The sequence below is a fragment of the Rattus norvegicus genome, chromosome 17, assembly GCF_036323735.1.
Source record: "Rattus norvegicus strain BN/NHsdMcwi chromosome 17, GRCr8, whole genome shotgun sequence".
Lineage (NCBI taxonomy): Eukaryota > Metazoa > Chordata > Mammalia > Rodentia > Muridae > Rattus > Rattus norvegicus.
The window spans coordinates 12,523,197-12,550,611 of record NC_086035.1 but is presented as its reverse complement, the minus strand read 5'-3'; the positions used below and the strand labels follow the sequence as shown (position 1 = coordinate 12,550,611).

General features: G+C 49.3%; 1 protein-coding gene and 1 long non-coding RNA gene across 7 annotated transcripts in view; both read right to left on the bottom strand.

Annotated features, from left to right (window-relative positions):
- Auh (AU RNA binding methylglutaconyl-CoA hydratase) overlaps positions 1-27,415 on the bottom strand; it is a 95,353-nt gene that overhangs the window by 26,137 nt on the left and 41,801 nt on the right. For 5 of the 6 annotated variants that reach the window (XR_005495294.2, XR_005495293.2, XM_006253675.3 and 2 more), the window contains one exon: positions 25,962-26,018. The exons of the other annotated variant lie outside the window; for it this stretch is intronic. Coding sequence is in view for 3 of the 5 variants with exons in the window: in XM_006253675.3 (XP_006253737.1) it covers positions 25,962-26,018 (57 nt within the window). In the remaining 2 variants the exon portion in view is untranslated. The remainder of the gene's footprint in view (positions 1-25,961; positions 26,019-27,415) is intronic. 6 annotated transcript variants of the gene reach the window in all.
- On the bottom strand, positions 865-25,955 carry LOC134482816 (uncharacterized). The gene is made up of 2 exons (XR_010059387.1): positions 22,048-25,955; positions 865-21,885 (listed from the first exon to the last, which is right to left on the bottom strand). It is a non-coding gene; the product is annotated as an uncharacterized LOC134482816 (long non-coding RNA).

The following is a 27,415-nucleotide window of genomic DNA, read 5'->3' as shown; positions in this document are numbered from 1 at the left end:
TTCTTAGAAGAACACTTTTCCCCCCATGAATGAATACTGGATTCTGCCTACTATTTTCCCACAAATACTGGGAGCTTTGCACTGTTTGTCCTTTCTGGTTAACGTGCTGGATTTGACTTGTAAGCATTTCAGAATTCCGCGGTTTTGCAGAATGGTGGTCTCTATATGGCTTTCTCTGTTTTTCTGAGGGAAGTCAAGGAAGACCCTGGAGGGTATGCTTCTCCTCATCAGTGAGCCATCTCAGTCTGGGGTTTTCTTTGTGAAAAGCCCTTAACTATAAATTGACGTTTCATTTAAAAAGTACAGACATTCGGCTTTCTGCTCCTCTGTTTGGTTTGGTAGCTGCCCCTGCAAACTGGTGAACTGCACAAAGCAGAGGCGGGACCTGCCCCTGCAAGGTGGCTTTCCTGCCCCTGGAGTCCCCTTCAGACCAGCAGACCTTCAATGGCTTCCTTTCCGGCCTCACACTGGCAGCCTCTCCCAGTCTCGTCATCTTTTCCACTTTAACGGACTCAGCTTTGGTTATTAATTTTCCAGTGTTTCACTTCTCACCCTCCCAAAGGTAGAGGTCATTTCGAGCCTTTCTTGTTGCTTCTCCTTTTCTGACTCTAGACCTGACTTCTTTCCTAGCAAAAGATTTAAAGCCGCACCCCCTCCCTTTAAGCCCCTCCCCTTAGGCCCCTCCCCCTTAAGCCCCTCCCCTTTAAGGACCTTTTCAGCTGTACCCACAACAGTTTGCTATGTTTTCATTTCATTAAGTTCAGAGTAATGTTTTACAGTCTCTCATAAAGTCTCCTCTGGCTCACAGGTGACTAACAAGTGTTTTCATTTCCAGGAACCTAGGTCTGTGTCATACTGTTTTCCGTCACTGACTCTGCTGGAGTCAGGGTAGATATTCTGCGTGGTTTCAATTCTAAACCTTTGGGGGTTTTACTCAGGGCTCATCACTTGGTCTCGCAAGCCCGTCTGAGTTCAGGTGCCGTGTGGGGTGCTGTGAAGACAGCGGCCAGCCCCTGACAGGGCAGCCCAGGTTTCCCATGTGTGCAAACGCTGTCTCGACCTGGCGTTACATAAACAGCAACTTTCAGTAGTGTGTTCTCCTCTTCTCAGTCTTTGAAATGGTCTCACTATGTATACCGGGCTGGCTTCAAACTCACAGCGACTCTCCTGCCTCAGCCGCCCCACCACCTTCTCCTTTTTCACTTTTCGTTTTCTGAGGGTTTGTTACTCCTGCCTGAGCACATGTCACCCTTCGTCCCCAGGAGTGTCTTTTCTGTACCTGCAGCATGGCATGCACGCCCCCATCCCTGGCTGCAGCCCGTTCTGCCTTAGTCAGGAAGGCATCCCTATAAACAGCACCTAAGTGAGCTGTTTCGTCAGCCTGATGACTTCTTCCTTTTAACTGCATTGTGTAAAAATATGTATTTAGTGAAACGCAGTCTCGCTTATGCCTTCCCGTTTCTAATCTTCATCTGTCCTTCACGGCTTCCATCCTGCTCCGTCTTTACTGCCTGCTTATTAGCTATACGGTTTTCCTTTCCTCTCCTTTCCTTTCTAGGTGCCAATCTGCAATATCTTTCTCAGTAGGTTCTGTGGGGGAGAAAAAAGCTGAGAGAAAATGATATAAATCTGTACTTTTAAATCTCCCCGTGACACCACCCACAATACACAATGTAAGTCTTTAAAGAGTAAGTCATTAGTTGTAGCTGTTCTGGAAAACTCTGGTCAGTACTTCCTTCAGTCAGGTATGATTCCGGTCCACAGCCCAGTCATGGCCTCCTTAAGGTTTTCTCCTCTGCGCTGTTTGCTTTAGACATGGTCGGACTCACTGAGCTCTTCTTCTGCCGTGTCTAGTTCGCTTTTAATTTCGTCCTGCTCATTCTGCCCTGGGAGTTCCATGTGGCTTTGGCTTTTGCCTTCCCTCCTTTCCCCATGTTTACCTTAGGTTTTTGAGGCCCCGTTCTGTTGTTTATCGAAGTCATCACATGTTTCCAGTTTGTCGCCCTGAGTCTAACAATGTGTTTATTGGTTAAACAGCGCTCTGGCTTCCTTTCTGTTGCTGTGACAAAACACTCTGACCCAAAGCAACTTAGGAAAGAAATTATTTGGCTCATATTTCCAGGTCACAGTCTACCACTGAGTGACATTAAAGGCAGGAGCTTATAGTAGAAACCACGGAGTAACAAATGTCGCTTGTTGGCCAGTATGTTGTACACAGGCTTCTTCAGCCATTTCCCAGGCAACACCCGGTGACTCTGGTGAATGCAGGTTGTTCTTACAGTTTCCCGACGGTTCTTTGCTTGAGCTTGTATACGTTAACATATCGCAAAACGTCCTAACATGCAGTAGCAAATTCAAGGCCGCCCTCGTTTACATTTGTGGAGCTTTGCTGTGTGGCTACTGCCCGATACGCACCTAGTGCACCCTGGCTTGCCGTGTACTTCCAGTCACCCACCTAAAGCTTTCTGGCTTGCTGTGTACTTCTGTTCGTGCCCCCCCACACACACCCCCAGCACCCCAGTCTGCTACATACAGTGGTCTGCAGAAAGGTGTGCACTCAGGCCTACGGGACACTTCAGTCACCCACCTAATGCACTCCGCCCTACTTCACACTTCCAGTCACCCAACTAATGTATTCCTCCCTTCTGCATAATGGTGGTATGCAGAAAGGCATGGAAATTTTAGATCTTCCTATTGGATCACAAGCCTGTAATATCTGTGGTGTAGTATCTGGTAATAGCTGTTTTATAGATCTGCCCGATTTCCTAGGTACTCAAGGTATAAAGGCGAAGCTGGTCTGTTTCAGTGTGGCTAGACACAGGGAACAACGAACTCCAGAACAAGGCGAGACCGGAGTTCTAGAATGCCCTGAATCGAGGCGGTGTTTTTCTCTCTACTGAATGAAAAATGACTAGATCCCTCAACAGTAGCTTACGGGACTCGGTAAAAACCTCTAAGCTGAGGTGGTAGTTGGAGAAGACACACATGTTTACCACCCACTCCATTCATACTGCTCAATCAGTGCTGAGTTCTCCAAATACAGCCTTCAGGAACAGCATCAAGAGACACCAGTACTTATCAACTCCAGTGGGCGGTTAAAATAATCATCTGCCAATCAGAGAGAGGCATTAGCCATGCGCTTTTCTCAGATAATACTTAAATGGAGTTTTATAGTCTTAATTACCTGGGGCGGGACAAGCATTTAAAGAGTCGCAGAGCCCCGGTGTGGCTGCAGTGACCTCCTCTTTCTCTTCACACCTACTCATTCTACGGCACTGTCTCCAGGGATGAGACCATGACCCCAGACATTTCCCAAGGGCTGATCTGCACATGTGAAGTGTTTGCTGCCTACATCCTCAGCACTACCCGTGGGTGCCCCTTCCCATGAGACATTTCAGTAAAGGACAAAGGACTCAATCCTAAATGGGGAAGGGGGCGTCCATAAGCACCGAGGATGTGCAAAGATGACGCCGTCTGGGAGAAGCGAGACTATTTAAAACTCCCCAGAGCCTTCCAGTTTTAATGGCGGCATGCTAGCTGTAGCTGCTTCAATACCCGATTTAAGTAGACCCATGCACGTTTTCACTGAGATCCTTGTAAATACACCCAGGGGCAGGGCACCTCGTGCAACGTTGGAAGGTGGGGCTAAGTGACTGCACACGAGGACGTAGCCTGGTGAGGGGCTACGATCGGATGTTTTAGATGCCTAGCATCTTCTACCTACCCAAGAAGACATTTTCTCATCAACTTCCTCACAAAAGATGGGCTAATTTAGATAGGCTAAATGCCTGCCGGCGGGATCCATCCAAGGTAGAAAGACTTGACAGAGAAAGGCACTCTCTCTGTGTGCGTGCCGAGTCCTCCGTGCGAATGAACACTCTCCACTTTAGCTCACACTCAAACAAGCACGGTTCGCTTCCTTTCAAGCCTTCAGAGGGATTCTACTCTGAATGGATTTCAAAAGGTAATGCTGTAATAGTCTATTCTCCTTCTCGCCTGGACAGGGCCACCTTAAATAAAACAGGAGCGGCAGGACGCTGGGCTTATTTGAATGATATTTCACTACATAAGAATTCAGGGTAAGCCCTGCTCTGAGAGTTTGCCTGCCTGCTCACCAAACGCAGCTCAGATTTGGGGACCTGCTGTAGCTTCTCATACTGAGGCGCTGGGAGACAGCACTAGGCAGACCTCACAAAACCAACCTCCAAACCCAAGCTACAGAGCATGGCGGTGAGCACCTGGCTGGAAGACCAGGCCCCGGGGCAGCACCAGGCCATCACGTCTGCCAGGAGACCATGTGCGATAAAATCAAGACTTGGTTGGTATTAGACTCTGAAAGGATGGTCCGTGGCTTTGTGTGTTTTGGGACACGGTCTGTGTTTCAGTCCAAGCCAGCCAGAATCCCAACATGGAAGGGGAGGGGCTCATGATGCCCCTCCCCCAGCTGAGGAGCTACTGGCAACTGCTGGCTGCTGGGAGAAGTCCACTCTCTTCAGGAGAAGCTGCCCAGGCTCCGGCAGATGACATCCCCACACCCACACACGTCTAAACAGTGTGCTTAGTAGGTTTTTTACACTAAAAGAGGATATGATGTTGGGAGAGAAAAATGTTGGTGGCAGGGGAAGAATTGGGAGGGAGGGAAATTGATGGACACGTACGCATTTATACGTATGCATTCCTGAATACCTCAAACAACAATAAAATAAGTACAATGTAAAACGAAGCAGAGTCTGGCTAGGTAGCTCAGGCCGGCCCGGAACTCACAGTGTGTGCAGCCTGGGTATCAGGATTATAGGTACATACATCACACTCCGGCTTTGGGAAGCACATACTTCTTTTTTAAATCTTTTTTTTTTTTTTTTTGGTTCTTTTTTTCGGAGCTGGGGACCGAACCCAGGGCCTTGCGCTTCCTAGGCAAGCGCTCTACCACTGAGCTAAATCCCCAACCCAGCACACACTTCTTAAACCAATTACATTCTTTCAAAGGTGTTTGAGCAACTACGATTGACTTTGCTTAGCCCAAGGAAAAGAGGACTTATGGAAGGCCCTCAGAACCGAGGAGGGGCTTCTGAAGTGACAGAGCTCATGGGAGTTTCACAGCACCCAGCAGACCTCTGCCAACACTGCGCCTCCCACTGGAAGGTCCAGGGGCCAAGACAGAGGAGCACACACTCACTCACACGTGCACACCTGGCTCTTTGCCAGTGTGAGGACTCAGTTGGGCTCTGTGCCCTAGGGAAACTGCTTTCAGGAGACATGACAGGTTCGGGCTCCAAACAGCAGCTAGGGAGCTTCAGGAGTCACCAGACAATAACCCTGAGATACTTCCCAGCATAAGCACTGGGAAGCCACAGTCACGTTATTTGGGTTGCCTTACGATTTAAAACAGACATCCCATTAGGCAGAAAGTATAAATGAACACTTGGAATCTTTGCTCGGTTCCGCCTGTGGTAAATAAGCGTTAGAGCTGTACCCGACAGAATGGCACAACCTGCATGCCGCTCTATGAGGTACCTGCCCATCAAACGCCACAGTGACTCACCCACACAAACACCTGGGCACAGTCCGAATGAACTTGCAAACTGGGAGTCATCATTTAACGAAAATGGATGTGTCTCGGTGCTTCTGGAAATACCGACATTTTGCAAGGATTAAATATCTATGGAAAAGCCCACTTGGAAGCTGAGTGGAAAAGAAAACAGGCGCTTCACTGTCGGACTGCCTTATTAAAACGTCTAATGTGATGTTAGAATCCCTGTGCCTAGGAAGAGTTAAACGGTCAGAGCCCCTAAACCTTATCAGAAACAGGCTGCCGAAGGTCTCCGAAATAAACCCCAGTGCCCCTCCAGATGCTTGGCCGCACAGGGAGCTCACATCCACAGAGCTGTGTGGGGCTGAGTGAATGGACTCTGTGGACAGGAGGTGACAGCTAAATCTGGGAGCAGGCGGCGTCCCTCCTCACTCATTCGTGAGATGCTTTACAGCGCGGTGAACAGGAAAGCGTGTGTCTCCAAATGGCGAGTGAATGTGGGGTGCGCTTGCTGCAGACAATTAATGCACGCAGCTGGTGCCAACCATCAGTGAGCCTCAATCACAGCCTGACAGCTCCAGCAACATCCCACTCGGAGTAATTATAGCAAATGGCGTGCAGGCTTAATGTTCTGCCGTTTTTATTCTGGAACGTAATCAACAAGATATTAAGATTGCTTCTGCTTAGCTTTTCTTTAATATTCACACCGACAAAAATAAACAGTCATCAGACACTTAGTGGAGAGCATAGGAGAGCATTTAATAGGCCTTGCTTATGATAATGACTTTAGTAAACATATATGGTTGGTGAATAATCGCATTCTATCAGCCTTTCCATAAAGCAATGCGCGCTCCCCGACATGCATTAACTTTCTGCGATTCCCAGACTTTCCTGCGTGCATTACATAAGTGTTTGCACGTATTGGGTGTCAAATGTTTTTGGTGCTAAATGAGGAAACACAGAAGCAGCTTCCAAAGCAGCTATGTTATTGTAAAGGCCGGTGCTGCCCCAGATTCCTTGTGTATAGGGCAACAGCTAAAACAGACGTCTGCACAAACAAAGCACAGCCAGGTTTAGCAAGTTCATGGTCCATAGGCTCAGACTTTTGTAGGGAAATGCAGATGCGAACTTATACCCTCGTGCACTTTTAAAACTCCAGCCTACGCCGACTGCAAGTCCAAACTCATTCCACACTGCTCCAGGGCCCCAGGAGGCCATGGGGAAGGACACTTCAAAGCTGAGAAGGATCTTCCTGGGCCTCCTGATAAGAGCAGAAATGGGAAGAGAATCCAACAATCTTAGAACATCCACTTGAGACTACCAGGTTCCTTCCAGCACTCCCGTTGTAAGTGTCTGTCCACACTCCCAGTGTAACACTGCTGTCCACACTCCCAGTGAAACACTGCTGTCCACACTCCCAGTGAAACACTGCTGTCCACACACCCACTGTGTCTGTCCATACAGCCACCATAACAGTAATCTGTCCAACACGCCTGTCTTCCATGCTCACTTTCAATCACCCCAATGATCACCAGGTAGCATGCAATCTCTTCTGCGCATGTGTCTGCTTCCTAAAACACAGCCAAAGCAGTTTTGCCCTCCTTGATGAGTGAGCTGTGTTTCTAGCCTACATATGAAAGTCTGTTACATGTTTGGTACTCAGAAAAGTACTTAGTAGATACACATCTGTCTCCCAGACCTTGTCTCAAAAGACCAAGGGGAAATCCACTAAGAATTAGTCAGCACGGAACATTCTAGCAGGTGTGCCCATCCCTTTGACATCCGCAAAGTCTATAAATTTTATTCTCCAGAGCCATTAAATCAAATTACAAGGAGGAAAATAATCACACAGAAACCCTCAGTACAATTTTGTGCTGGGCTGCATCCACAGCTGTCCTGGACCCTGGGTTGGACACTGTTACAAGAGAAAGCACAGTCCCGGGGTCAAGTGATCACATTACTTTCCACGCACTGACTCAGCACCCTCCAGGGCAGAACAGCGAGCACACTCAACCACCAGTCCCTCCCCCAAGCCCCTACACACACACACACACACAGCCGCTAGCGACCAAGAAGACAATAATTCTGGTTGATTGATGTGAAGTGTTTACTTAGAAGATTTTTGGACAGCCTCAGGAAAACACCAGAAATGATGAAGAATCTTGTCGCAAGCCTCAAGCAGGCCTGCACCCTAAGGAGCCTTACACCCGTGAGAAGAGCCTTGCCACAGACACTCTTTCCAGACAGGGACAAGGTCACAAACTCTGTGGGCAGTGACTCAAACTTACAGAGCAGGCCCAGAGATTCAAAACGGAGGCCTGGTCAGCAAGACCCTTCCCTGCGTGCCTGTAGCCTGGGCTCCAAGGGCTTCAGGAGAAGAGGATGCTGTCCGCTAGCTCTAAGGTGCTGGAGGTGTGGCTGTTAATTAGCGTAGTAAGTGACAACGGCTAAAGCCAGCCAAACCACAGCTCAAGTGAACAGCAAGGTTCTACAGTTTTAACTGGGGCTAGAAATGGTACCTTAAAGTCACACACAGAAAGGGCTGTCATGGAATGTTTGCATGGAACCAGAATTAGTGCGCATGTGTGCACATTCATGAGGCAAATCAGCAAAATAATAATAATAATTAGCACTCCAAATGGCAAGCACTGGGTGGGGGCCGCCTGACTCAGAGCAGTCACTGACTTATAAAAATTCCACGGGCAGCCTTTATAAAACCGTCTTTGACGCTTCTGACTGATGCTTTTTACCCACTTGAAATTTAGGCAAGCGCAAATACAAACAGTTCCTGAATATTCATCATAAAAAAAAAGTCGTTCTGTGTCTGTGGATGCGACACATTGTCCAGGTGCCCTCAAACACCCGAAGACGGAATGGAATCCCCTCCTGGAGTCACGGAGGGCTGTGAGCTGCCCCGTGTACACGCTGGGTCCTCCTGGGAGAGCAGTGGGTGCTCTTCAGGGCCGAGCTGCCCCTCTAGCGTTCGTTCTTCGCTCTGAGGGGTTGAAGGGCTAGCCAGGTGCAGCTGAGCTTTATGGTCTTGGCCTGCTCCTTTCTCCCAGGGCAAGCAAGGTCCAACTGAGGCAGGAAGGAATCAGCCTGTGCATCTAAGTTTCTCACAGCCGGGGAAAAGGTCCTTCAAGTTTCCAGGATGAGAATCGCAGGGTCCTGCAGGGCAGGGAGCCATAACTACTCACAAGCAAGCAAACTACTAGGGAGACAGAGAACAGACAGCACAGGTACACGCGGCCCACATCCCCAGCACACGTTCCACCACCGCACATCGGAATTCCCAGGCACTGCCTGGTAAAAGTCCTGATAAATACAAACTTCAGAGAAATCATTTGATTCCTTTCAAGCAGTACTGAGCACGCAAACGTAACAAGCGCCACACTGGTATGGACGCCGCCACCCCCCACCCAACCTCCATTTCTATGTGAGTGCCCCAGGAGCACGGCTCAGACCCTCAGAGCAGCAGAGACAAGATGGCTTCTCAGGGGAGCAGGATGTCTGAGACTCTGATCTCAGTGCCAATGGACACGAGACCAAGGTACTCTGCTGCAAGGCCATGAGGAATTAGTAAAACCTTTATGCTGGAGTTTATGAAAACTGAGAATAGAGTAAAACCCAGAGTGGCAATCAGCCTATTCTCAACAATTCTAATACAAATTCACAGTAATACATCTTGACCTTGTCTTAAAATGGTGGTAAGATGAAGAAAAAGGAAAAGAGCTTAGGAAACTCGAGAGAAGGGCTGGGCAGGGCTCAGTGGGGCAGTGCTTGCTGCACGAGAGCACGAGGACCTGAGTTCAGATCCCCAGCTCCCACATGAAAGTGGCCATGGCGGCCACAGCTGTAACCAACAGCATTGGATGCTGAGACAAGCCGGTCTGTGGAGCAGCTGACCGCAAGCCAGCACGGCCGACTGCTCAGCTCCAGGTTCAAGAGACTGCCCTAAATCACAAATACGAGGGATACGAGCAACGGAGGAAACACTTGACAGCTACCTATGGCTCGCTCTCTCTCTCTCTCTTTCTCTCTCTCTCTCCCCTCTCGGAGAGAAGGAGATGGCGGGGGGGGGGGGAGCGCGCTCTGATAAGCTGCACCCACCAAGGCTTGTTTGGAAAAGCTCCCATTGACCAGAATAAAGTGGGCCATGTGGGCTGTCCTACAAGAACCACACCTCCTGATGCGTGCACGGGAGTAATGGTTTATCAGACAAGTAAGGCCAGAGGGGGACAGATAAAACGCGCTAAACGACTGCTGCCTCTACCTGCTAACACTCGAGTTTGTCCTCACATAAACTCACAGTATCCTCACAGGGCCATGTAAAACAGATCTGCATGCATGCATGCATGCATGCATGCATACATTCATTCATACATACATACATACATACATACATACATACATGCGTGCATACATAAATGGTGGGACAGCCTCCAAGGGTCAAGTCACATCCTAAAGCCTCAGGGCAAGCAGATGAAGTCAAGCGGTCCGCTCCAGCCCCCTAACTGCCGCCCACAGGCCAGCTCAATGGTTCTGAGTAGCTCAGTTTCCCCATCTTTCTGAAACCGTAAGCTCGGTGTGTCACTGGTCCCAAAGCAGTATTTACTACACGTTCAACAGACAATGAACTTAGGAGAGTCATGGCCCACTTTGTGGGCACTTGCTTTGGGCTGCCAAACGTAATGGCAAATGCTCTGTACATACTGAACGCCAGGCAGAGGCAAACGTAACTCAGCGAGCACCGGGTTTCTTCAGCGCGTTCAGTTGCTGGAGGAGTGAGTCTTGTACCAAGGAGAGGCTTGTCTCAAAAGTCTACACAAAATGCCAGCCGCTCTACCAGGCCACACCCCAAGCCTGGCCACATTCCATCCCTATATTTCCCTGCTCAACAAGAACCCCCGCGTCTGTCTCCAGACTTCCTCTGCCATGGGGTGCTAGTGACCACACATATTAAGAATAATTAATTTAATCAATTAATTCCAAGGCCCCGGGAAAGGGCAGTGGCCCTGCTGATGTTTCCAGACAGCACATTCTACAGCGAGGGCCACAGCAAGGCGAAGCCTGAAGACCAGCAGCTGAGGCTCATTAGGCTGGGAAAGGGACACAATTAACCCTTTGAGAGAGCAGTAAAACAGCTTCCTGAAACAGCTGTACAGGCTACAACCGAAGCTCACACAAAAAATGGCTTCCCTTTTGTAATGCATAAATTAATGCTAGCTCGATTGTTATTTCTATTTTTAAACTTAAAAAAAAAGAGGATTGGTAGATTTAAATATGAATTTTTAAAAACTTCTTTCTTTGAAACAGGGTTCCACTGTGTAAGCCTGACTGCTACAATCCTCCTGTCTCAACCTCCTGTGTGCTGAGATGACCTGTGTGAAGCACTACACCCGGCTTATGATGTGGTGTGTGTGTGTCTGTATGTGTCTATGTGTCTGTGTGTGAGTGCACACACACACACACACACACAGAGAAACAAATAAAAGTGTCTATAAGGTCTCTAACACAATGGTCTGAAGACACAAGGTGAGAAACAAGCCAGACACAGAGGGGGACACAAGGCATCTTTACTCCATGGCTTTCTGCCCAAGTAAGGCACATGAGGACAGGGTAAAGTGGCCTCCTCGATGAAACGCACTACACAGCACACACAAACCCCAGACTGTCACGGGACAGAGGTGGGAAACAGTAGCTGGGCAAGCACGTGGTGGCCTTGAGCCTGTAAACCAGCGCCTCCGGAGGCTGGTACAGGAAGCCAGCCTGGGCTGCAAGGCAAGACTCCAGCTCTAAGACACCCAGGAAATAAAGAGAAGGCTGAGTAGAGACGCATCGAGATGGGACTGTCCCTGAGTCAGTCACAGCACTTGTCATAGGGATGGCACAGGGCAGCACCCTGCATGGAGAACCAGGGTGCTCAAGACGGTGACCATGCCAAGACCAGACCTCAGCAAGCCCAAAAGTGCTGCAGGGAGATGGCAGGAGAATCCCGTAAGAAACAAGGGATCCACACCGACACCACAGCAAGTGGGCACCGCAATACACCTCTCCTAACTGGACAGATCAGATCACAAAGCGAAAGCTGAGCGGAAGAGAAGAGAACTGAGCCCAAGGCCGCCAATGACTGCTAGTCTCTTTCTATGGCCCCTAAAAGGCAGTCACAAGAGGAGCCAAGGCGGGGCTGGGGATTTAGCTCAGTGGTAGAGCGCTTACCTAGGAAGCGCAAGGCCCTGGGTTCGGTCCCCAGCTCCGAAAAAAAGAACCAAAAAAAAAAAAAAAAAGAGGAGCCAAGGCATTAAAGCATTAACCAAACCAAGCTGAAGTCACAGCCCGGAGCTGAGCGTAGCGTCGGGAAGGCGCTGTCAGAATAGAGTGTGACGCTTCTGGAGGGTAGAAACTGCCCAAAGTAACTTGTAACTCGAGGGGCGTGTGTGTGTGTGTGTGTGTGTGTGTGTGTGTGTGTGTTGGGGGGCGGGGTAGTAAACGAATAAAAATGTACTTGATGGAGACGGAAGAGCCTGCCGGAAGCACCGCAGCTTCCGAGTCCAGCGTGTAATGTGGAGAGGGCTGCCGAGATTCAAGTGATGGGCACGGACGGCACAAGTGGCTGAGTGAGTGGCTACCTTAACCTAGCTGCACGGCGTTTTTATCCGCGCGGCCCTCAAAACAACGTGATTTAAAGATAAAAATAGACATGAGCAAATTAAATATGTGAACTTTAAGCTTAAGGAAAGGAATGAGAATACCCAGGGCAGAAGAAAATCCCCAGGGCAGAAGGCCTTAAAGGAGCTGTGAACAGGTGTGTATGTGTGTGTGTGAGTGTGAGTGTGTATGTGTGAGTGTGTGTGTATGTGTGTGTGAGTGTGTGTATGTGTATGTGTGTGTGAGTGTGTGTATGTGTGTGAGTGTGTGTGAGAGTGTATGTGTGTGTATGTGTGTATGTGTGTGAATGTGTGTATGTATGTGTGTGTTTGTGTGTATGTGTGTGTGAATGTGTATGTATGTGTGTGTGAGTGTGTGTGAGAGAGTGTGTGTGTGTGTGTGTGTGTGAATGTGTGTGTGTGAGTGTGTGTGTGAGAGTGTGTGTGTGAATGTGTATGTATGTGTGTGTGAGTGTGTGTGTGAGTGTGTGTGTGTGAGAGAGAGAGAGTGTGCGTGTGTGTGTGTGTGTGTGTGTGTGTGTGTGTGTGTGTGTGTGTGAGTGTGAAGAACCTGAGGCCAAGGCTGAGAGCACAGAGGCCATGCAGCTCTGCAAACTGCAAACACAGGACTCAGGAACTCTGTAGGGGTCACGGAGGCCAAGGGCACCGGCAGTGCTAATTCATCGGAAAACCTGGGCAGAGTGCGCCCACTGCGAGAAGAAATCTCAATGAGTCAAAGTGCAAAACTCATGTGAAACAGAACTGCAAGGGAGTAAGGGGCCAGGATACTCTAAGGACTCGCTAGACACGAGACAATCGTGTTCTTCCAAATACTTAAGATGGCATCAAGATAACAGGAGAAACAAAAAATGCATTTACTTCATCATAAAAAAAGATCCTGCTGTAAGCGCCGTAGGCACAGAAACCCCTGAGTCTGAGAGTTTCGGCTCTACAGAGTAACACGGGGTCATCGTGTATGGTTCACCCCGAGAAAGCCAATCTGTCTGTCACAGAAAAACCTATCAATGCACTTCAAGTATCGAACTACTTAGCGTTAATGTCATGACATTTCCTTATCATAGTTAAGAGGAGTGTCTCGGGCTGAAAACCACAAGGGTTCTATGGTGAAACACTTCTCTGTATCCGAGTTACACATAAGACGAGAACTGCTGTGTGTTAGCACGGCAGCGCCTGCAGCTTACAACCCTGAAAGGCTATCAGCAATCATTACTTATTGAACTAATATTTCTCTAGTATCTGAACCAAAATCAAGTGACATCAGGCAACACGGGGTTTTTAAGAAACCCTTTTTTAGAAAGGGAACGGGAACAACGACACATGATGAAAGGAAAAAGATAAACGAGAATTCGAAAACCTAATCTCCCTGGACTGTTTTGTATGTGTTATCACGTGTCATTCATGTCTACATGTTTTCCTTCTTCAATGCTCCTCGAGCCAGGGTTTATCAAAATCGCTTCCTTTTTAGCTGAGGTTAAGGGGCCCTGGGTGGGAGCCTCCACCTGAGCTCAGGGTCACCCAGTTGGGAAGGCACATCGGAGGGAGCAGGGACAGTGGGGACAGGAGAGTGGGGCCTTAGAGGAGTAGGCCATGATGGCAATGAACAGACAGACAGATGGACTGACACAGGACCTGTTCAGACAGCACACAGCTGTCAGGTCTAGTGACCCATAGACCCTGAAATATATTCAAGGCCACTTTCTTGTGAAGAGAGCAAAATAGATGAAGGGGAAGTGAGGCAGGGGAGTGTAAACTGCCATTCTAGTTCCATGGAGGGATCTTACAAGTGGCAAAAGTTCCCTTGACAAAGGCCACTTATGCACACACAGGCACTGGGGGCCCCTGTCATTTCTTCTGCAATTCTGACAGACTGCTCACGTCTGACAGAAGTGGACAGCAAGCAGCTCGTCCACAGCGGAGGAGAGGCAGTCCCTGAGCACAGCCAGGTACCCCTGCAGTCACCGCCCCAGCTCACCTGCACCTCTGAGGACAGGGAATCCTGACAGTGCTTTGGCTAGATAAGGCGTACAGTAAATAGCAGGCCTGGGGGTGTGCTCACTCCTCTGACAGGAGAATGTAGCCTGGTGACTCTGGCACGTGACAGGTACTAGGTTTAATCCCCAGCACTGCCTAGTCCCCTCAAAAGGAATGAACTATCTTTAAAAAAAAAAAAATGAGGTAGAGGAATCTGTAGAAACTGACAGTGAGTTTAAAACTCGTGTGGAAAGGAAAAGGAGCACGATTCTGCAAAACAACTGGCCAAAAAACAGGGCAGAAAAACTGACTCAGGTGTTTTCAAGATTCACCATGTGGTACTGGCACCAAGCTAGACAAAGGCATTCGTGAGACAGGATGCCAATCTGACTAATTCCATGGAGACCCGAAGGCAGAGTAAGTCTTCTCAATGTGTGATGTGAGGACAGGCAGGGATGTGCCTCACACCACAGATAAAAACCGACTGCCTGCTAACATAAACCAGATCACTCAACACCCTAAACAGAGCAGGAGACCAGTGTGGATTCTGCCAGCTGGAGGCAGGAGTTCAAGCACAAACCCCTGAGGAGCAGACGTGATAGGCTTCCCCAGTACCAACACTCTGAGGTCTTTGAATGATGTTAAGAATGTGGACGCTGGCTGGATGTGGTGGCGTACACCTTTAGGACCAGGCGGGTGGATCTCTGAGTTTCAGGCCAGCCTGGTCTACAGAGTGAATTCCAGGACAGTCATGGCTACACAGGGAAACCCTGTCCCAAAAAAAGAGAAGCCACCCACAGCAGAACTCACACTGCTGGAACCAGTAGCAACTCGCTGAAGCCAAGCACACGCAGGCGGGATGAACCATTTTGGTCTAAGCATCCACATCTCAGCTTACTGATAAAGCATTGAGCCACGTGGAGGCACCACTCGCAGCGGCTCCACTCACGCCAGCCAAAAGTAAAAGCAAGCAGATGTCTGTCCACACAGAAAGGCTGGACGTGAACAGAACACATCACCATTTAGCAACAGAAAGGAAATTAATACTGAAACTCACAGTATGGGTGAGCCCAAAAGCAATCGTGTGAGTGGATGAAACCAAATAGAGAGCATCGCACACGTATGATGTCACACGATCACCTAGGCTGTGGATGTGACTCACTGACAGCGTGCTCACCCAGCACCCAAGGCCAGTCGAGCTCAGCCCCTAGCACCGGAGAGAAAAGAAGAGCATCACTTTACAGACCGGTGAGCAGTCCAGGGCTGCAGGAGAACACGGGGGTGCTGGGCATGTTCCCTACCTCCACAGTGGTTACGGTTTCATGCCTGTGTCTATATCGACACTTACCAAACTGTGTGTTAAAATATGTGCTGTCTATTGCACCTTAATTTTAGCTTGTTAAAGCTATTAAAGGTTTTCGTAAGGGAGAAAACTGGTAGCAAGCAACAATTAGGCGGCAACAGTGCACCAGGCCCTCGGATCATCCTTCTCAGCCTCCTGCGGGCTGGTTAGCGTCAGCTGCACAGGCTGTGGTCAGACAGCAAAGCACGTGCCCTCTGAGCTGCCGTGGGTATTGATTTTATAAAGGAAAACGGAGTATTCCCAACCACCCTATTCCAAATCAGCTCGACACCAATTCCCAGATGAAATGCTCATAGGCACATTCTGCGGAGCTAAGGTTTTGAGCTCAGACTTCACACTGGAGGCAGAAGAAGACCAGAAAGCCAGCACCGAAGGCTGGGCATTAGCTCCCTGACAGAGCACTTGCCTAACACGGGGCGGCTGCAGGCAGAGCTAGTGTAGCTCCTTTTACTGTCTCTGATAAATGCATTTTACCTGACTGTTGGAACACACTTGGTTTCCAAACATCTGCTTTCTACCATTCACACGATCATTTGTTAACCTTATGCAGAGATGCTGGCCGTAGGAATACGTAAATCAGGTTACTGCGATAACGCTGAGCTGAGGAATGTAACGGGCTGCTCCCGGAGCCAGCGGTGCACTTTGTGAATGTTTGTTATTGGGTATGTAGTGTGTAAATGCAGACACACAAGGTCATCGCTGTGAGTTCGTGGGGGTCGGTGGATAACGTGGCGGGGTTGATTCTCTTTGTCCACCTTTGTACAGGGCCCTGGAATTGAACACAGGTAGGCAGGCTTTTGCAGCAAGTGCTTTTAACACAGCAAGTTGCTACATGTTGAAAGCACGAAGGCAACAACCATGAGGGTGGGCACCGACAGCACCCCCTTCTCCAGAGTGCAGTTCACAAGCTCAAGACTCCCATGAGCCCCCGGGGTCTACAACACTGGGACAAGTGTGTGACTTCTGTGGATTTCAAAACTCCATGTGGTTCTATATCTATGTTCTATTTTAAGCTCATTTTTGCATAGATTTCCAAGATTAAATCAAAGTTCTTTATTGCTTTTTGCACACAGCTGTCAACTTTACTGAATGGAATCTATGCCAGTGAGGGCCGCCCCAGCACCTCCATCAACTGTCTTGGTGTGGTCGTGTCCATCATGGACAGTTAGTAAAGATACTGAGTCTGAGATACAACTCTGCTTGTTTTCCCTGATCTGATCATTACCTCATTTCACCTTCTTTTGGGGGGTTTGGTGAGACCTAGCCTGGACCTCACAGTAATTCTCCTGCCTCAGAATCCTGAGTGCTTAGATAAGGTGCTTGACCGCTGGGTCTGGCCGAGCCACCCTCTGTGTGTGGTGCTCCTCTTTAGCATGTCGCAATGTCTCCATTGGTGTCTGGACTACAGTTTCTGAGGCAGAAGCAGCCATGGTAACCGCTGCTTTTTTATAAGTGTGTTCCAGGTGCCTCCTACTTACAAGAAAGTTTATTTGTACCAATGCGTCTGAACGCAGTCCTATGGCTCACTTGCTGGGGCCTGCAGCTCTCTACCTGGTAGACCTATTTTATCATTGCTCTTAGCTCTGTCTGCTCTCACTCCATTTCTGTTTTCACTTATGAGGACTCACTTTTCTCTTCTCTCCTTCTAGGGCTTTTGGAAGCCTAGACATTAACCCTTTCAGTCTCACTGTGATTCACTTTCTTAATTCTGAGTAACTTTCTGCAGACCTGCCCACCTAGTTATACCTCAGACTCGGCTGCCTCCTTCAGCTGCACTGGGCAAGTCCGTCTACACAGTGCGCTTCCTGTAGTTTTCTCGGCTCTGCCATTTCTGTTTGCTGGTACTGACTGAACCACCCTAGTGATCTGAAAAGCTCTAAAACCCTACTCTAGTGAGCAATCATCAGACTTGGAGATCTGGGGCTATCTTGGATTTCAGCTTTTCGGATGAGTCCATACAAACACTCCACAATCAGAAAACTGGATCTAAAACACTCCCAACCCCACCATTTTGGATAAGAGATAGTCAACTGATATATTTCATCTTTCGCTTATTTTCTGAAACTTTTCTACATTCCAGTGACTTTTAACTGTGTTCAACATGTACTGAAAGACCCGGCCTTAAGGTCTCAAGTGGCAGATGCCTTAGCAGCTGAAGGACCACAGTGGCCAATTCTAAGTCCTATGCCGAGGTCAGACAAACATGGCCTCCTCCTCTGAGAGGCCAGGTTAATGCCCGCCCTGGGGATGGAGTGTGTAGATTTCTGGGCTCACGACCCTTTCGTTAGAGCAGGTTGTTAGGGGGGATAACAACAAGTCCTGTAGTTTTATCCCCAGCTCAGACTGTGCCCCTCTCCTTGGCATTGTTTAAAAGAGCGTCTAGATATTTAATAACCATTTTAAACCAAATATCCAAGTAATATCCAAGACGGGGTTCTTGGCTGCAGCTTCACATCTCAGGAGAAGGCAGCTGCTCTTCGAAAAGCCTTGACGCATTCCCCACGCGTTCTTATTACATCCATCCTGCCTGGAGACTTCTCTAGACTTGTCTTTAAAACACACCCAGAATCTGCCCACAGCCCTGTCCAGGCCATGCCACAGCCAACCATGCCCACCGTCGGTACTGACAAGAAGCCTATTACACCTGCCCTGGGTCCCCTACTCACTGGGGATAAACTCTGAAGTCATTACCGCCATGACCAATCCCCGCACAGTGAACACTCTACTGCATTTTGCTGTGGCTACAAGCACCCTCCCACCTTAGCCCTTGGGTGCTGTCTGTGTCTACACACTCTTCCCTGACATTTTAAGCCTTAAGCCTAACTCCTATGGGACCTTGTCAGTGAGGGTCCCTGGCCTCCTAGTTGCAGAGCCCCACTCCCCTCAGACCCTGTCCCTTGTTTTCTCTTCAGTGCTTTCTACTTCGGGACAGGCTCCTGCTCTGCTCTTGGGCTGCAAAGGAAGGTCTGTGGTTCCTTCAAAGCAATCACCACTTTCTCTAACGGTGCAGGCCCGAGAGCTGTGTTAGTGAAATGAATAAATATGCCTGGCACTCGGGGAACAGAGCAGGAGTGAGATGAGGTGGAGGGGGACCAGAGAGCTGCAGGCCTTGCCCACTGGAGTGAACGGACTCTTGACTCAGGAAGCCTCGTGCTATCTATCTACACTGTTTTTGCTAAACTCAGGACAGCTAGTCTTAAGTTTCTTTGTCTCTGTTTGGTTACAAGTTTGGTAGTTAGACGTGTGGGCGCATGTGTACTCTCTCCTACCTGATCTCAGAAGGGGCATTCCAAGGCAAGAGGAGAGTCCTACAGAGGAGCTTCCTCTACAGCAACCCTTAGCACAGCAAGGAAGTCAGACTACAGCACCCCACCCCCCAACACACATACACACCACTCCCAGCCCAGTACAGACTGAACTGAGGACACAGCTCTGGAGGGTCTGGAAAGGCCTCCTTACTAAGCCTCTCAAGGTCTTATTTTGCTGCGGCAGGCTCTCCTTCCTGAATGACCTTATCTGTTGGCTTTGGCACAGACAGACCTCTTGCTATTTATGATCCTCCCGGGACAGTGGTGACTCGGGCAGAGGGCACTCTGAGATAAGCTCAGATTCTGATGTAAATTCTAGGAGGTTGCAACAAAGGTTATAGACAGAGCTTCCAATTCCGGGCTGTGTTAGCAACAAAACACACTGACAGGATTTAAATGTCAGTCATTACCTCACAGACACGCCTTAACATGGAGCTCCCGGAAAATGTGCCAAGTACACAGCTACCCAGAGGCCCCACTGCTCATCCTAGACAGCGGAAAGAACAAATTGGGGGGGTTTGGGGGGGATCTTTTTCTCACCCATCAGTCTGCAAAGAGGATTCTCAGTCAGTTGTTCCTTTAACCAGGTAACAACCCTGTCCAAAGGCGGACTAGCCAGAAACTGTCACAGGACGGATGGACAGACTGTCAAATTCGACACATCTCCTTTCAGAGCCTGCAGCCGGACCCTACAACCTAAACCCAAGCATGCAGGAATGCTAACTGAAGCCAGTGTGTGAACAGCCCACAGCGGCAGCTCACCCTGCCTGCAGTCCCAACACCTGGAAGACCGGAGTCTGAGGCTAGCACAGGCTACACAGTAAGTTCTGGGCCAGTGAAATACTAGAGATCTTGTATAGGCCCCGTGATAAAGGCTATTAATAATACATGGAGCCCTTACAAGCTGACAAGGGAACAGACCTCAATGGCGTCATGGGGAGGAGGTTGAGGGAGGAAGGGAGAAGACAAGGCGAAGGGAGGGACTGAGGTGAGGGGAAAGTTAACAAGCTTTACTCAGTCACACAACATGCATGCAGACGTCAAAGCACGCACACTACAGCCCAAAGTGGCAATTTCACCAAGGACAGGCCTGGTAAGTGTGCCGGCAAGTTTTACGTCAGCTTCATATAAGACAGAGTTGCCAGAAGGTGGTGGCACTCAGGAAACAGGGGCAAGTGGATCTCTGAGTCCAAGGCCAGCCTTGTCTACAGGGTCAGTGCCAGGACAGCCAGAGCTACACAGGGAAACCCTATCTTGGAAACCAAAACAAACAAAAAACAAAACAACAACAACAAAAAAAAAAAAAACCCAAATACCAGGATAAAGTCACCTGAGAAGAGAGAACTTCGATTGAGAAATGCCCCCACCAGGTTAACCTGTGGGCAGTTTCTTGACTGATCTATTTTCTTCCCTGAGGTAACAGGACCCAGTCCAGGTGAGTGGGGCAGGGGATCCTGGATGCCACAGGGAAGCAGGCTGAGTAAGCCATGGAGAGCAAGCCAGGTAAGCAGCGGTCCTCTGAGTTCTGTGTTCCAGTTCCCTCCTCCAGGCCCTTGCCCTGACTCCCCTACAACAGACTTACAAACTGCAAGGTGAAACCCCTTCTTCCCAGGTTGCTTTTAGACACAGTCTTTATCACAGCAGTACAAACCCTAAGACCCTGTTAAAGGACAAAATAGTGTACCAGTGCCAATAATCAGACATCCAGATGCTGTTGGAAGAGTCCAGCATCCCTGTGGAGACGCTCTAACCCAGGCTGCACAATCTCAACTTACTCAAGAGCGCAAACATACTGCATGAGAAGCGGAGAGACCCTAGAAGGTGACCACCGGGGACTGCTAAGATCATCAGGACACAGAGCAAAGACACCAGTCCTACCTATGCAACTGCGCAAGTCAGAATTCTGCATCAGATCCTGGACCAAGAAGGGCATTTGTTAGGAAGCTGGCGGCACAAGAATCAATCCGAGGCCCAGCAGGTGACAGGATACCTGCATGGCTGACTGCCAGTACTTCCCTTCAGCATGTTCTCTGAACTTCCAGATGTTCTCTGAAAGGCTGGAAGGAGGAAGAGAGAGCCAGATCTCCTGAGGGGACTGAGATGAGCAGCTTCCCGCCTTCCCAACTTCATGCAGGGCTAGAGTGGAACCTGACGGTGAACCAGGACTGTATCTGACTCACCCTGACAGTAGCAGAGACTCAAATGCTAGTGTGGTCCCCCGTGTCCTGTATGCTAGTAAGGTCACGTTGAAGGACGAGAGCCTGAAGAAGCCACAGCAAGGGCAAAAGCTAAGTCTCCTGGCTCCACCCAAGGTACAGAAATCCACGTGGGAAACACGGCTGTCACCTGGACTAACCTCTAAGTGCTGGTCAATACAGAAGCGTGGGTCTGAGGAACAGGGGATCACGTCTCCCCATCCACGAGACGCATATCTAGGGCAGACACATTTCACGTACTATGCTCAAAGACATTCACTTTCTCCAAAGCATCGAAGAGGGAAATGCAACACATCCCACAGCGATGCTCCCGGACCTCCCCCCCACCCCCCCAAAGACGAACTGTCCCTGTGTTCTCTTAAGTTAGCTCTAGTCTGGAAAACAGGAAAAGCAGACGAGATTGATATTGTAGCCAGGCCTTTTTTTCTGGGATATCGTCCCCACTGGACGGGAGATGTAGAGACCAAGGGGACCTTTTAGCCACTGGGAACTAAGAAAAAAGTAAAGGTAGGCAGTTTTAATATTAATAGAATGGCCTCAAAAAACAGGTATCTCAGAACTTCTCTCAAGTATAGCAAAAAAAAAAAAAATTCACCAATTTCAAAGCAGAATTAAAAAAAGAAAAGAACAAAAAATGTATCTTATCTGTCAGCGCACATGTGCATATGCATCCCAGGGGGCCAGAGAACAACTTCCCGAAGCCATTCTCTCTATCCACTGAGGGATCCAGGGTTCAAACTCGGGAGTCAGTCTTGTGTGCAAGGGCCTTTGCCAGCTAAATGGTCCCTCGGGCCGCAGAATGTTTTAAAGTCCGTCTTCTTAGATGATGCTGTCCGTGAAAGGGAAGGAGATCGGGAAGACAACAACAGGTAGAAAGGGTGAGGGCAAGTTCCTACAAGGGGCCTCACCCTTTTAATTAAGACAAAATCTGATTTAAAATAGATTGTTTTGCAACCTAAAACAGAAAGTCAGAATCGAAATAGTACTGTACCATGGGCTGCCTGCAGGATCTTGGTGAGTCAAGAAGAAACCAACCCCTTTCAAAGTGAAACTGCACCCTACCAGCACACTGAGGGGTGAGCCAGGAACCGAAGGCTTCCCGGGTCAAGAACCTGTGAAAATACAGTCCTCAGACTCTATTACAACTAACACAACAGGCCTTTATCACTCACGTGTACACTAGAACACCAGTATGCTCCAACTTTCATTATGAATGTATTTATTGAAAGTTAGGAAACAAATTCTACTCACAAGAAAACAGTTTAAATTCACTCAAGCCTTCCATGTGTCCACTGTGACAGGCCCCAAAAGAACTTAGTGTATGAGAGAAAATTCTTATTTCTCAGCCTTCCCACCTCCCTGGCTCTGAACAGTCAATCTGCCCACAGTTAATCCAAGCAGCTATTCTCACACAACCACTCCACCCCCGACTGGGCTCACAGAGCGCATCATGTTCAAAGCACAGTCAATACCCAAGTCAGCATGGCCCACCACCAGGGTCTGCAGCTACTAACAGTCAGATGTGTCCCTTACACCTTTTCTGGGAGCCCACTGTCAGTTTCCTAAGATGGCTGTGATAAATCACCACAAACAGAGCTAAACAACAGAAAGGGGTCCTCCACGGTTCTGATCTATCAAATGTGCACCACGCTCGGTTGGGTGTGGTGGCTCGCACCAGGAAGCAGCACTTTGGAGGCTGATGCAGGCCAGCTGCGGTGGGTTTGAGGCCAGCCTGTGAGGGATACAGAATGACAGCTCACTGACAGACAAGACATAAGTCAAGACTCACAACATGAACTGTGACAAGAAAAGGGAAGAGAATGGGGAGGAGGGAAAGGGGGAAAGGGAAGGAGGGAAAGGGAAGAGAGCAGGAGAAACTGACCCTGTAGTTAGTAAGACAGTGCTGCCCAGTGTGTGTGTGGGGGCGGGGGGGACAGTTTCCATCCCCTGCCCTGACCCTGTAACAACATTCACTGCACTAACTCACCTGTCTTCATGTGACTTCCCTCTGTCTGAGTCACTGGATTTAGAGCTCACTCAGATAAATCTGTGGTGACTTCCTCTCAAGATCGTTTATTCCCATGCATGGTGACCCTTTTTCCAAATAAGGTCACATCTACAGGTTCCGGGAAGACGACTGGAGATGGGGGACGGGACGTGGCAGTCAAACACTAGCCTTCTAGGATTAGTTGCATCCTAGTAAAAGAGTGGATCCTTAAAAGAAGTTCAGGACTGGGATACAGCTAGGCCACAGGGCTCTAGCAAGCATGCTTGAGGTCCTGGGTTTGTTTCCGACACCATAAAAAAGACAAGTCTGAAACAACAAATCACACTTCCGTAATTCAGTTTTATTCCATGAATTATCTACGGATAGACCCATTCTCTTATGACTCCTCCTCCTAGTATCTTTCTTCCTCACTGTAAAGAAGGCGTGTGTACACAGGAAGGCGCACTGCCCACAGGTATATGGCTTTCGAAGCAAAATGAGCACTCTCCTCTCGGGTACACTGCTCTGGGCAGATTTCACCTCCCTATCCCCAGACCTTATAGATGGAGACTCTTCTTCCTGGAGGGTTAAACAGCCAGAGGAGCTGGCCGAACGCTAGTCACTTCGCTCCTATGCTAACGAGTTGTCCTTACTTGTGGAAATTACCAAGGGAGGATGCTGTTGAAAGGACTTATCTTTTTGTAAACATGTAAAAGATTCTTGTAAGCTTCAGGGAATCCTCTCACAGGCAAATGGACTCAGATAAGTACTGTCAATTAACAAACAGCCCGTTTCCCTCCCCGCCAGCCTATTCCAGAGGGTGAGATCTATATCCTCTTCCCCAGTCCTGGGACATCCCACCCCACCCCTCCTCCAACTAGAAAGACCATGGGCTTCAGAGTTTCGAATGTACACCCAAAAGACCAAGAGAGAGATTCCCTCCCTAAACTTTATCTCTGCCCCTAACATCCGGGTGTTCTCTCAGAATCTGCATTCAGAGAAGCTCCAACACAGTTAGCTGAAGGTACTCTGCCCCAGCCTCACAGACTGCTTCAACTGGGCCTGCATACTCCTACACAGAGTGCCCAGGACCCTCAACCTGGACAACAGTGAAACAGCCAGCTTTGGTCCTGACCCCTTAACAGCAGTGCCCCAGTGTCAGCAGGAAGCAGTCAGACATTTCTGCTGCCCCTCATTCATTTATTAGCTACAAAAGGCTTCTATGTTTGGATTCAGGCCTGGGGACAAGGGACTGAGGAACAACATGTTTTACCTATCAAAGCAGATGGGGTCACCAGGTCCTCCCAGAATCTCCCAGTCCCCACCTGGCATACCCTACCCCCAATTCTAGTTTGTCTAGGCACTGAACTATGTTTTGCTTATACTAAGTAATCAGGAGTTCAGTTGAATTTGGTCCAAGGACATTGATATTAGTGAGGAGTGTGTTGGTAATCCTTTTTTTTTTTTTTTTTTTTTTTTTGGTTCTTTTTTTCGGAGCTGGGGACCGAACCCAGGGCCTTGCGCTTCCTAGGTAAGCGCTCTACCACTGAGCTAAATCCCCAGCCCCGCTACCCCCAATTCTAAACTTTCCAGCCCAGGGGCTAAGCTGCCCTTCCCCTAGGGGCTCCTCCCTATAGAATCCAGATTATTTTGTGCACTCGCTCTCTCTTGCACTCTCTCTTGCGCTCCCACTCTCTCTCGTTCTCTCTCTCTCTCTCTCTCTCTCTCTCTCTCTCCCTCCCTCCCTCCCTTTCCCTCTCTCCCTTCCTCCTCCTTTTCTTCCTCTTCTCTCTCTGCTTCTAGCACCCTTTCTCTCTCTTTCTTCCCTCTCCCTCCTCCTCAATCCCTGGCCCCCAGGGAACTTGCCCAAGCACAGCTCTCCAATAAACCTGCCTTCAATACAATCTAATTTGGCTTGAATCAGCTCATCTCACCAGCAAACAAGTAACTTATCAGGTACTATATAGGATAATGCACCCATCCTTAAACGATACCTTTCTCAAAGAATGATGTCACAAAATGGGAATGTCTACAAATTCTATGAATCATACCAGCGAAACATTCAGATTTGGGAGGGGCCGATAAAGTATCTCATTGTCAATGATGGCAAAGTGTATTCGTAAATGACTTTTAAAAAGGAAAGCCCCCTGCCCCCGCAACACATACATACACACAGCGGCAGATGGAGAGGAGTCAGCCTAGAGTCCAAGCCAGTAGGATAATTTAAAGCCAGAATGTCCCTAAAACACCCCAGCAAGGCACTACAAGGAGCTAGTGGGAGGAGGGGCCACCTAGAAATAGAACTGGTCGGTGGGGTACTGAGAGGGACCTAGGTCCCTTTTCTGTCTCTCCCCACCGCCCCCTTTCTCTCACTCTCTCAGCTCGAGGTGAGCTTGCGCCACAAGCCTTCTAGAAGAACGCTGATGCTTAGCTCAAACACAGACCCAAACAGCAGAACAAGAGAAGTGGACTGAGCCCTCCCAAACTCTTGAGCCCAAACCAACCTTCCCTCCCACAAACTGCTACCTCTGGTGTCTTGTCACAGGGGCCAAAGCTGGGCAGCAGCAGAAGCACCATCTCCTCCTACACTCAGGGTCTGGCTGCATACCTGACGCTCTGGGACAAGTGAACATGTGTTCAAACGCACAGAGTGAAGTTTCAAACTGGCCGTGATTCCCTAAGGAGACCGTGCAAGCAGTGAGACCGACACAGACCATGGGATGGTGCAGAAAGCCAGCAAGTGCAGGCCACCCCCACAGGCCAAACAGATGCTGAGCCTGGACTCTGCGGGATGCACAACTCGGCAGCATCCGCCTCTTTAACCCAAATGCTGCCTTCCCAGCGGACGGGGCTCTGCCCTGTACCCCAGTTCAGGGCCAAATCAAAGATACCGAGAGACGGGAGCCAGCAATTCATACCTCCACCAGGGATAATCGCCAACTTCGTTTCCACCAGGCCCATTTTTGCAGAAGAAGCTAAAAAGAAATAAAGAGAATTAAGTGACAGGCATGTTGTCACTTTGCAATTGTAACTTGAAGAAGCAAGGTAAGATTCTCTGAAAACATTGTTACCTATTAAACTGACGTCATGACTTTTAAGCAATTACTTCAATTTTTTTTATTAAAACACAATGATTCAAATGACCCTCCACCCTACCCTCCATGCCCCTGCCTCACCCCCAGGGGAACAGAGGACATTTTTTTTTTTTTTTGTACAAATTGCCTGGCAATGAGCTAGGTCTCAGTGGTCAAAGACCAGAGTGGCAGTGCCACCTTTGGATCTGACGTTGCCAGCTTGGGAAGGCCGGAATCCCACTGATGATTCGGAATCAGGGAGAGACTTCGCCTACAAGTGCAGGTTCCTTAGCGCATGACAGTCCCCAGACCGAACAACTCTGTCTGCTATCAGATAAGGCCAAGTGTCCAGTTACTTTCTGACAAAAGGCCTCATGGCCTGAGTGTCCCTTGGGCTATTTCGCACAGCCTTGCCTCCACAGTCTGCTACCTTTCTGAATGAGTTTCTCAGCTGCAAACACCCCCCCCCCCAGGATCAGGAGAAACAAGTGAAGGTCATCACAGCAACAGGGGAACCCAGAAAAACACGGGGAGGAGGGGAAAGCACCCCAAGATGTGGCCACATGAAGCCACTAAAAGGCAAGCTAAATGCCTTCAACTCCTGCCATGCAGCCACAGCCGTGGTGACCCCATGAAGCAGGGCTCCGAAATGCCCCCCTGCTGCCCACCTGCCTGCGTCTCAGTGATGAACCAGGGCCCTGTGTGCTGAGCCTGGAAGACTGTGATCACAGCAACACAGGGCGGGGGTCAGCGCTCCAGCCCTGCTCCCTCACAGACGCTCAAAAGGCTTCCAGGCAGGACAGGAGTGAACCATGAGAAAGGCCACTGGCCGCTGGTCAGCACCCAACGCTTCACGACTCCCTCAACACGGTGCCCACCAGCACTCAAAAACACAGAACTTCCAGGGATCGAAGTTGTCGCTATGGGAACAGTCACTCACGCGCTGGACCAGACGTGTTTACTAGCTGACTCCACGGGGGAGATGCGTATAACTACAGACACACGCTCTACTTTAAAGGGGAGGAAACTGTCTAGAACGGGCAGCCCTAGAGTCCCAGATCAGATGTGTCTTTCTCCTGAGGCTGAACGAGGGATGGAAAAGTAGTCTCAAACGCTCAGCTCAGGAAGGTGGCTTTCCTACCTGGACGCACCAACACCCGGCTCCAGGGAGATTTTACAGGGTTCTACTCAAGAGAAAGCAGAACAAAATTACCCGGACCCGAGGAGCGTGCCTCACCACCGCTGTTTGTGCTGCTCTAGGGGTCAACCCAGAACCTGCCAGTCTTAGACTCCAGGCT